This window comes from Abrus precatorius, unplaced genomic scaffold (assembly GCF_003935025.1).
Source record: "Abrus precatorius isolate BTA unplaced genomic scaffold, Abrus_2018 Scaffold6, whole genome shotgun sequence".
NCBI classification, from domain to species: domain Eukaryota; kingdom Viridiplantae; phylum Streptophyta; class Magnoliopsida; order Fabales; family Fabaceae; genus Abrus; species Abrus precatorius.
The window spans coordinates 23,286,217-23,297,927 of record NW_020874406.1 but is presented as its reverse complement, the minus strand read 5'-3'; the positions used below and the strand labels follow the sequence as shown (position 1 = coordinate 23,297,927).

Below are 11,711 nucleotides of genomic sequence, written 5' to 3'. Positions count from 1 at the left end.
TTTAAAATCATATAAACTTATCTTTTAAAATATAATAACAGTCTAAAATCTTGACAGGAAATATATTTTTGTTAATTTGTTTATTGCAGTTTAAGTTTCACTAGTTATAACGAAATTAAAATATAAAAAGTTCTATAATGTCAATTAATGAACATATATTATAAAATATTATAGTTTAAAAAATTGGAAGGTTTACGAGAAAAATAATTGTTGAAAGTATATCTATTTTTTGTGCTAAAGTTCACAATTCATTTTTTTTTTCAAAATTAAAAATTACTTTGTTCTCAGTTTATTATTTCTTATTAAAATAATAAAATTTCCAAAACTTGCAAATAGTAAAAGAAATAAAAAACCATTTAAAGGCATTTTCACTCACTAAGTCCATCAGTTGATCATGGGATAAACAAACAGGTAACAGGTAACATCGCAGATAAGATAATCTCTAAACATGCTTTAATCATAACAAAGTAACGTAACTTAAAAATGAAAAAATAATCAGCACAACCAAACTGGAGGAGGGAGAAGGAATTGTGCAGCCGAAAAAAGTTGATTATTGCCACCGCCTTCCAAATCAAACACACCGAGTGACCACCAACACCACTTAAGCTGAAGCCTTCTACGTCTCTTATGTCCTTCCTCGCTTACATAATAATGTTCTAATAGGTTGTCGGTATAGTAAATATGATTTGGTTTGGTACAAGAAGAAGCACAAGGCATAGAGATAGATGAATTTAATCCAAGCACCAAGGCATAGTTTTCCAGATTATACACTCTTGACCACACTTCATTATTGGTCAACATATATACACTGAATGTATTAGTCCGATACACATCTGCATCATCATCACCATCACGAGGATAGACAAAATGCCTCACCACCATTAACAACCTGCCCTTACCATGTCCAGCCAGATACTTGAAGTTCCAATCAGTAGGGCCACGAGATTGTGGAATTCCGATGGGAGGTTTGGCTTTAGTAGCTCCTCCTAGTGGTATAGGTTTCGTATGCATATCAAATTCATAAAGTTGAGCTTTCCAATCCACAGCATGTATCTTTCCTTCGTTAAAAATAACATCTTCAAATTCACACCTATGTGCCTTAGCCGTTGGTATATCTGTCCAACCACCATCACCAGTTCTATGGAAACCCAATCTACGATAATCACCGTATATAACTACAGCCATGAAATCATGTGTGTCACGATCGGGAGGGGAAGAAATAATTATCTTATAGACCGATGTTTTATTCACAAGAATTCGCTCTACAGTTCCAGTTGAGCCATTCACCATATCCCGCATCATATATTCATTCCCAATATTTTCAGGCAAATAATCAACTATATGCGGCAAAGTTGAGATTGGGGGAAGATCATAGATAACCTTTGTAAATGGATTCAATAAATGCAATGCTCCATCAGATAAACCAAGGATGACTAGGAATCCACAACAAGACCCACGAAACAAGTGGTCCTGCATCTGCGGCAATCTCATTTGATTAATCTCTTCCTCTATTGGACCATGAGTTTCAATAGAATCTTCAGCTGAAAGTAACGACACTAGCCATGGATATTTGTGCTCTGGAGTTCTTGCAAGTGTCAAACTCCACGATTTACAAACAAGACGAAGTCGAGCGTAATCCTCATAAGAATGTACGTACTTAACAATTTGATTCAACAGATCAGAGTGAAGGTTCGCCCAAAGATCATCATTACTCATCTCGGGAAAACACTAAAGTTAGGCTTCTCTAAAATCAAAGATCAATGGTTTCACTTTTGGATCTGTGTTCGTATTATATATACATATATACAAGCCCTTCAATGCAACAAAACCTTTCAACTTAGTTGGGATAAAGATAACATTAAAATATAATTCAAGTAACTGAATCCGAGTAAAATGCAATCTGTATCCACTTAAATACAAAGTGATTAATTGATTTGTATTATCATCAAGGATTTAGATTCTTACACATATTTTGAATCCAGTTAGGTGAAATTAATAAATACAAAATTTTCATTCAAAGTTATTGATCCTGTGATATTTTACTATTTTCATTAAATATTTGTTATATGTAAAATTTTATTGTGTCTAGACACGTGCTAGAAAAAAAACTATTTTAAATTTTGTATTTTTTTCATTATGGCACAAACTTTTTTAATAAAAATTATAAACAAAAAAATTAAATAAATTGATACATATTTTTATTATTAGAAAATAATATTGTACTATATTAAATAACAATAAATTAAAGAGAAAATATAAAAATCAAAATACCATATTAATATATTGAAATCAAATTTAATTTAAGATTGATTCAGATTATAATAAATATAATGTATCAATTTCACAAATTTAAAAACATAAAATATTGTTAAAACCATAAAAAGTAAAATTACCTAATGAGGAAGAGGATAAATATATACTAAGAATATTTTTTTAAAAATAGCTCTTAGAAATGCTTGTGTTTATAAATGAAGACATATTTTTTAAATAAAAAATAAAGATGTATTGCATGTGTTTTAAAGTGATTAAGTTTAAAAAAATAAATATTTGATTTTTTTACTTAAATAAATGAATTTAAGGCTACAAATTTGTTTACATATATGTCCTGATTTTGTTTTAATAGAAATTGATTTTAACTAATTTTCTTATAATTTTTGCAAGTAACTTCAATAAAAGATTATTTGAATTAACTTGCTACCATTTTAAAATTTATACATACAAATAAATTAATTCAATCGACTTTCCTTCACAATTTGATGTACGGTAACATAGAAGTTCACTATAATCGACTTGTATTTATATATTTTTTCTTTTTTACAAATAGAAGTCAATTTTAATAGATTTATACTTAACACAAAAGTCGATTTTAATATATTTCTGTCCTAAATAAATATCAACTTTAACACATTCAGTATAAATCAACGTATACAACTCTTGACTTTGTACGATTATTTTTGACAAAATTTTAGATTGAATATGAAAATTATAATGAGATGACAGAGAGTTATGTTTATGTCCTTATATATTATAATGGTGAGATTATAAACACAGTGTAGGGAGAGATGTTTTGTAATGACTATTAAGCTTGGTTGATTATCTTTCCATCGATTACTTTACTACAATTGAAAAACTGAATATTAGAGGAATATAAGGGAAACAACACACAAGTTTCAAAAATATTCTATAAGATGCCAATTGATATTGGACCAAATGGTATTCGATATAAAAGGTGGCAACTACAAAAAGATGAGCACATTGATCACATGTTTAGCTATTTTAACTTATTTGTTGAAGTTCATACAATAGAGTTATTTGTTGAATTTAGCAAAGCTGCAACCTCAGCATCTGACATGAAAGGTAGACTAAAAGATATATGTCATGCAATATCATCCTGGGCTAGACCTATGACAAAATGTTGTATAGGACGGAGAGTAAGAAAAGAATCTGACATGAATTGATGACTAGGACCTGCCATGAACTACTGGCTGGGGGTCATACATGGTTAGCTAGGGTCTGACATGAACTGGTGCTGAGAAGGGCCTGACATGTATTGTTGTTGGCTAGGTCCTAGCATAAAGTGTTGCCTGGGGTATATGGGTGTCAGTTGGTATACATGGTGTAAGGTAGGTTATACGGTTTTGCATTAGGTTGTACATTGTGTGTTAGGGGATCGGCTGGTATATGTGCCTCATTGGAGTATTGGCGTCTACTAACACGTATACCTGCACGCAAACGACAACTGATAGAGCATCTATCTGAAACGTCATTAGGGTGTGCGATATCAGGTGCTGGAGGAGCATGTAATGATACACTATCAGGAAAGTCCCTAAGCTCTCAATCCTATGGGTTCCATCCAATGACAAAAATTTATTAGCGACTCACCAGTACCACTGAAAATACTCAATAGAGAGACTATCATCATTAGCTAGAGGATGTTGAACTCGTCACTTCCTACATGACTCGCATGCAACATGTCATGTCACATGATAATTAGGCCACCGTATGTCTAGATCACCCCTCCCATCCTTAACGTGCAACTGATCAATATTTATCAGGCTGATTGGTATGTGTTGTGCTCCACCAAATTGTCGAACCATGTGATCAACAACATGCCACTCAATTACAGTAAATTATATAAGAGTAGTCACAGATGCCCAAACATCAGCCTCATCATACACTAAATGAGGTGTAATGTTCCTGACATCATTGTTGTTGTAGGGAGTCCACCTAAACTGAAATAATCAATAAAAAATATTAAACCAAAAAATAAAATAATTTAAAACGAAAGTTAGTATCATATACCATATTTGAACTTACCCCAGTAATGCCAATTGAATTAACGATCCTCCTATATCGCAATAACTTATATGTGTCTGATCTCGTCGATGACTTAAAACTTTTTCACCTGAAATAAGCATAATTAGATTTTACTTGTAAATTTAACATATATAAATAACAAAAATTAATATATTGATAAATAAATGTACCTCAATGCTAGTGAAAAAGTGAGAGGATAATGATGTCTAGGGGCTAACTGAAGTATTTTATACCATGCCCAAGACTGTAGAAGAGGCAAACAACCTGCAATCTTGATGACATTGTATTTCACTGTACAACAAAACTCACGATAAAGGGATGCTAAAACAGCAGAACTCTAACTATAATTTGAAATCTTAGCAAAATCAGTTAAAAGAGATAGTCACTTCATATGAACATTAAATCTTGAAACAATACCCCACCAAATAGAACTATTATGTACGCTCTAGTGCAATAGATAATGGTTTGTCCATTAGCATTATGAGGTAATGCTGCAAATGTATCTGTGAACCACTTTAGATTTATGAAAATTCATTTTATGTTTCTTTTATCAAAAACTGCTTTAAGTAAATCTTCACACAATGCCCATATATTATGATTATAAAATTTCTTCCACGCTTCAATGCAACCACTCATAGGGACTCCATTCACACGTAAGCCTAGCTGAAACATAACACCCTCCAAAGTGATCATGTATTCTCTGTCTCAAAGATGAAATGTGTGTAACTCGGGCCTCCAACGTTCTACAAGTGCACCTATGAGTGTCATGCCAAAAACCAGTCTCCCTAAGAAATGATTGCATTCTTGAATTTGGAGTAATTATCATATTATAATGCCTACTTTTTAAAATTTGAGATTCGTGTATAATAACAAAATAATATATACAAGGTTTAAATTAAAACATTATAACAAAATTATTATAATTTATAAATTACTACAATACAAAACTAAATTATCATAATTATTAAAAATATATAATAGAATTTTATTTACATTTCTCAATATAATAATTATAATTATAACAAACAATTTAAATTAATTTATAATATAATAATTAATATTTACACATCTTTCTAAATATAATTATAGAATTAATAATATATTAAATTAAATATAAAAATATTTAATTATAATTTAACTAAATATATTTAAAAATTAATTTACCTATATTAATAGCCTGCTTGCAACGTAATAAAAAAATTAAGTCGATATAGATCATTATCCATCTTTATCAATTGTCTCCATTTTTATCTGATCTCACTCGTTCTGGTCTTAGTTCTCTCTCTAGTTTGGTGTGTATAAAGTAGTCAATTATAATCGTATTCAGATTTATACTAAAGTCAATTTTAATAGTTTTTCCTTTACACTGCAAGTCAACTATAATCGACTTCTTTGCACCAAAAAAGAGCAACGAAAGTCGAGTTCAATCGATTCCTTTAGAATAGAAAAGTCGATTTTAATTAACTTCAATGGAATATCAAAGTCGATTTTAATCGACATCTCATGACCAAAACGATAATTGACTTTAATAAATCGACTTCAATGGAATATCAAAGTCGATTTTAATCAACATTTGCATAAAATAATATTTTGTAAGACACATACATAATTTTGCATTGAAAAAGTTGTATTTATGTCAAAAAGCTAAATATTTTATTATTTTAAATAGAATTAACTAAATAAATTTTTTAAATCACAAAACAAAAATTATAAAATATTCAAAACTATAATTAAGACAAATATAAAAGGTTATTTATTTTATTATGATTTATCAAAATTAAAGATTCAAATATAAATTTAAATTAATTAATATTAATATAATCACTCAACGACGGCCAGTTCAAGTATTAGGATTGTAAGGTTCTGCCATTGTTTTGTAAGTGTGTGAATCTCGTGCTTATATTTTTAAATATTTAGTTCGTAGAGAGAATACTTTTTCTTTTGTTTCTTTCTTTTATTAATTATAAATTGCTATTTTGACTTGTGAGACCTTGCTCCAATGCTACCCATAGCCAAACATAAATAACAGGTTTTGAAAGCAACATAATACTAACTTCTCTAGAACAAGTGCTCGTTATTTTAGAAAATAAATATTGATACTATAGTGATTAAAATATAAATACATATTTATTACAATCTCGACTAATTTTTTAATTAATACTAATAATTATATTTTATTCTTTCAAATATATACCGTCATTTTAAAAGAATTATTGTTTTTGTTTTAATTCTAGTTTTCAATATCATCTTATCTTCGTTGAAAGACTGAACAACTTCTTGACAAATAGTTAAATTGGAAGATAATAACGTGAGATATGTGATTAGGATTTGTTAGATTTTGTTTTACAATAAACTTAAGTGAAATATTTTGAGTATTTTTTATGTTTCACTTTGCCAATCAGTTCTTATTTTTTATATTAAATTTTGTTACGTAAATTATTGAAATAAAACATTAATAAAAAGAAAATACCAATAAAATTCAGCACTTAAATTTTTTTTTTATTTAAAGTAATTATATTTTACAAATTTTAGTTTATTTTAAATTATTTTTCGATTTTAAAAATGTCATATCAAATTATTCATTTTTCTAGATTGGTTCCGAAGAGAGTGCCAAAATAAAGTTATTAAACCTGCTAATCCAGAAAGGAGGATTAGAACTTACAAGTGAAGAGAACAAGAATAAGTGCAGAGAGAAATGGTGAGCGTAGGAGTAAGCGTAACAGCAGCAATGGTTGCATGTCTGTTCTTAGAAGTGGGATTGAACACCTTAATAAAGGCAGCAAACACCAATGGAATGAGTAATTACGTTTTCATTGTGTACTCAAACCTGCTGGCTCTTTGCTTCCTTCTACCATCTACATTTTTCTACTACAGGTGTGTACCCTTTTTGTCTGTGAAACTTTTTCTCTCTGTTATTTGACGCTTCATCGTTGACACATAAGAAAATTATAGGAAGAGAGTTCCTCCAAAAATCCCAAGCTCAATTCTTTTCAGAATGTTTCTTCTTAGCTGTCTCAGGTATGAATAAAGGTAGCCCAAATTAAATTAACATGATCAATTATGTATTTTTGATATGTGGGTTTTGTGGGGCAAATTTGATATTGGTTTGAGTGACTTTAAGGTATATGTGTAGTACTGCAGTGCAGACGTTGAAGTACAATGGTATTGAATATAGCTCTCCCACCCTATCCTCAGCTATGGATGACCTTATCCCTGCTTTTACCTTCATACTTGCCGTTCTTTCCAGGTTTCTTCTCTTCCCCCTTTCCCATTACTGTTGGCCTAGGTCTTCTTTAATCCAACTTGCATTTGAATTTTTTATCCAGGTTTCTTCAAAAATTATTTAAGAAAAAGGGTTTCTTAAAAAACATGTCTCTTTCCGACGTTGGTTACAATTAACTCAAAAGATGGAACTTATATTGTTTTTTATTCTTTATGCAATCTGACGAAGAAATTTTTTTTTGAGGCACTGCCTATCTTTTTTGTCTTTTGAATCAAGAGAGACTTTAGGTGTCTGAATAAAGGCACCCCTTTTCAAGAGGATCCGAGGGGTAAAATGTTGAAGACACCAAAGTCCTTCCTTTCTCATTTTTATCTTTAATCTTATACTTGGAAGACTCAAAAGGACAAGAAATAGTTAATTTATAATCCTAATTAATTAAAAAAAATTAATACTTTTATTTTTTTATAAATTTAGAATTCTAAATTATTTTTGTTTAAATTAAATAAGAAGTCCCTTTTAAATTCAGTTAAAATTTATTCATTTCCAATAATTAATTTTTTATTAAATATCCTTTCCCCCGTTTTATTTTATTTTTATTTTTCTCTCCTTTCAACTCTATCCACAAGTAAATCACCCTATACCAGGTTTTATAACTTGCATTAAAATTTTAAACATTTGAAAATAATGTTACTTTTTGTGATTCTATGATTTCCCTTTTCTCAAGTTCACTACTGGATTCTACTAATAGGAACTTGACAAGTGATTAGATTTGCAATTTCAGTTAATCATCTTTATAAATATACAGTTCATAAAAATTAATTAATGATTTTTTACTTAATTTTAAGAAAAATACTAACAAATGTCCTTAAACTATTAGTTAAGAAATAAAAATATCTTTTTATGAAAACTTTTACTAATTATCTCCATCACAATGTTTAATGCAATTTCACTTTGATTCTTAATAAAATAAAAAAAATTATACTGTGTTACTATTTTAATAGATGGTTAGTTAATTATTTCAATTTTTCTTTTCAATATTGTATATTTAGAATTATCTTGGTATATGAAGGGAAGAGTATTTATATACAATAGAAAGAACAAAAAATAACTAACGGAGGTTGGTCCACAAACAGTTTGGTATTACTTAAATAAAGTTTCAAATTTGAGTTTCTGTGTATACAAAAGAGTTTCTATGTATATAAAAAATCTTCAGATTCACTCATCACATCTAAATGCACGATTTGATCAGATCCGAATTAAATCGTTTGGAAAACCAATGGTTAGAGTTGTGAAAACAGAGGAGTTAGTTAAAGGAATAATTTTAACACTTATCTTATTATAATTACCGAAATCTTCTCTAATCCTTATAATATATGCAGACAAAAGAAATTGAAGGGAACACTCTGATGTCATTTTCAGGATGGAAAATCTTAATCTAAAATTACATAGCAGCCAGGCAAAAATTATTGGCACAGTGGTCTCCATTGCAGGGGCATTAATCGTGACTTTATATAAAGGAATAGCATTAACTAGCAATTCCTTGCGAAATATAGTATTGGGTGAAAGTGGAACATACCTCTCAGTGCAACCAGCCTGGGTATTTGGTGGTTTTCTTCTTGCAACTGCTAGCTTTTGTCTTTCAAATTTGCTTGTTGTCCAGGTAAACAAACAATTAAAAAGGCACACATTACAATGTCTTTGCAGTTTAGTGACTAGTTTATCTTATTTCAAAAATTGAGTTGTTTTTTTATCAATGAGATTTTTTCAAGTTATTTCCCTCAAAATTAATCTTTCTCTACATGATGTCAAAATCATTGAATTTATTTGCTTTTCCACTTATGTGTAGACTTGGCTTATCAAGGACTATCCTGAAGAGCTATTGGTGACAACCATTTGTTGCAGCTTGGTGGTAACGCTATCTGCCATAGTAGCTTTAGTTGCAGAGGGAAATCCAAGAGCTTGGATACTTAGGTTTGATAAAGAGTTGATAGCTGTATGCTATTCAGTAAGTATAAACTTTACTAGTACTTTGGTAACCTTTCGACACAGCAATTATAAGTTTTGTGGTGGTATATTTGTAGGCAATTTTTATGATATCAATCCGAAGTGTTGCGGTCGCATGGGCATGTCGTAAGAAGGGACCAATTTATGTAGCTATGTTCAATCCTTTAGGAATGGTCATTGCAATTGGCATGGGAGTAATTTTTCTGGGGGACAGTCTTTACCTTGGAAGGTAAATAACTCGATATTAAGAACATCAAATTTGTGAAATAATAATTTAAATCTGAAATGTAGGACTACCCTGTTTAACATTGGGTTTATATGCTTTTTGGTGCAGCATGATTGGAGCTGCTATAATAGCTATGGGATTTTATGCTGTGATGTGGGCGCAGGCTCAAGAGGAAAATATGGTACATACGAATCAGAACCGTGATTTTGCCTCATCTTCTTCAGCTCCTCTGTTGGTTACCAGAACCATGGATGTGTAGATTCGAAAGTGATCGTTTTACATCTTGCATTTATTTCCTGCAAAATTTTTATGATTTTAGAATTAGTCTTCAAGAAAATTTTGTTAGTATTCAATTTTTAATGGCCGGGAGTTTCTTATATCATAACTCAAATAGAACACAACAACATTTTCTAATATTTTTGAGCAAATTATATGCATTTTTCTTATCCTCGTGCTTCTCATTCTATCTAAATCATAATAAAAAGAATCGTAATAATAGAATCTTTCACCTAGAAATTTTCTGATGCATAGGATCTGTTTAAGACGACAAGTCCAGAGCATACTTCTTTCTAGTCAAGGACTAGAGGATAGTCATTATAAACAAAGCTTTCAGAAAAAAGAAACTTAGAGAGAAGTTGAGTACAATAAGACAAATATTTGGATAAGATTCTGACATAATAAAGCTACTTTAACAAAGTCAAACTACTTTAAGTACATGATCACACTCAGAGCTACTTTATAGTACATAAAGATGCTTTTACAAAAGTTGACAAATATAAAGTGACTTTTTATTTGTCCTTCAATCCTTGAAAATAGGCTCATAATTTGGAGAGAGATTAGGGTTATCTTCACTGATCCATTCAGTTTCTTCCAAAATGGATTCATAAAGATCTTAGAAATCTATAATTATATCAGCTTGGGATGACTTAGATTCTTTACTCAGAGAAATATTTGGTCTTCTTTTTTCCAATTGTCAATCTGGCAGTCAGAAGAGACAATAGATGGAGTGACTTATTGAATTTTATCCCATATACCTTTATCATCAGGGTTAGGTGGATAGATGATATCCATTGGTTTTAGATTGGAGTAAGTAGAATTTACTTTTGTCATTTGATCACGGACTCCATTAGTGACATGTAAATGAATTATCAAATTTGCTTGCTCAAAAGGCGGCTTTGTAGGATCATAAATATCCTGTAAATTTTTGTATGTGTTCCAAAACCTGACTTAATTTTGAGTGTATAACAATTTGGTTGTTGGATGTTGAAAATAAGGTCTATGAATTATTACAATAGTCACATGTTGTGGGAATTGTTTAGGAGGGATCTTGATTTCCTTCCAGATAGAAAGTCTCTCCATTTCTTTCTGTATATCTCTTTTCCAGTAAGGAATAGGTTGATACCAAGTAAAGAATTTCTATAGCAAGGATGAGTTATTTTGACAATTATTAAGAAATTCAAACAACTTGAAAGTTGAAAATATTATGAGATAATGGAACAATAGGGAAACACACCATAAATACCATAAGTCTTCTTTAATCATGAGATAATCCATTAAAAGAGCAAAGATATTCAGATAAGGAGCATTTGGATGAAACCAAGAAGGTTTAGGCTTAACTCCATGATTATGTAAAGAAAGAGCTAGGTAATGGAACATATGGTTTTTGGCAAAGTCTTTTATGTACTCAGGATTGACTCTATTGTTGGGATTAAAATCTAGTGAAAAATTGTTTAGATGTGGGTTACTTGTATTGGCTTCAACAATGTTGAGAGAAAAAAAATTAATGGATAGATTTGGGTGGAAGTTACAATAGAAATTAGTTTTTTTGACGAGATAAAAGATTTAGGACAATATTTTTTTTTCTCCTTTTATATATTTAACATTAAAATCATACCTGGAGAACCAATTTTTTAATCTGAGAACCTGAGGATCAGGTGACAT

At 30.1% G+C, this 11,711-nt stretch overlaps 2 protein-coding genes across 2 annotated transcripts; one reads left to right on the top strand and one right to left on the bottom strand.

The window, feature by feature from the left end:
* Positions 1-495: 495 nt before the first annotated feature.
* On the bottom strand, positions 496-1,716 carry LOC113870422. The gene has a single exon (XM_027507012.1). The coding sequence runs from the start codon at positions 1,714-1,716 to the stop codon at positions 496-498; it is 1,221 nt and encodes a 406-aa protein (XP_027362813.1).
* Positions 1,717-7,012: 5,296 nt separating this feature from the next.
* On the top strand, positions 7,013-10,029 carry LOC113869212 (WAT1-related protein At3g28050-like). Its single transcript, XM_027505431.1, has 7 exons — positions 7,013-7,191; positions 7,270-7,335; positions 7,451-7,564; positions 8,960-9,200; positions 9,387-9,545; positions 9,622-9,773; positions 9,879-10,029. The coding sequence occupies exons 1-7, from the start codon at positions 7,013-7,015 to the stop codon at positions 10,027-10,029; spliced, it is 1,062 nt and encodes a 353-aa protein (XP_027361232.1).
* Positions 10,030-11,711: the final 1,682 nt, after the last annotated feature.

What these genes read in the sequence shown, in the direction of transcription:
- LOC113869212 (XM_027505431.1), top strand. Translation starts at nt 7,013, where the DNA reads ATGGTGAGCGTAGGAGTAAGCGTAACAGCAGCAATGGTTGCATGTCTG. An exon ending in TCTACATTTTTCTACTACAG is followed by an intron (nt 7,192 to 7,269) that starts GTGTGTACCCTT and finishes AGAAAATTATAG; the next exon opens with GAAGAGAGTTCCTCCAAAAA. An exon ending in GACAGTCTTTACCTTGGAAG is followed by an intron (nt 9,774 to 9,878) that starts GTAAATAACTCG and finishes TTTTTGGTGCAG; the next exon opens with CATGATTGGAGCTGCTATAA.
- LOC113870422 (XM_027507012.1), bottom strand. Translation starts at nt 1,716, where the DNA reads ATGAGTAATGATGATCTTTGGGCGAACCTTCACTCTGATCTGTTGAAT.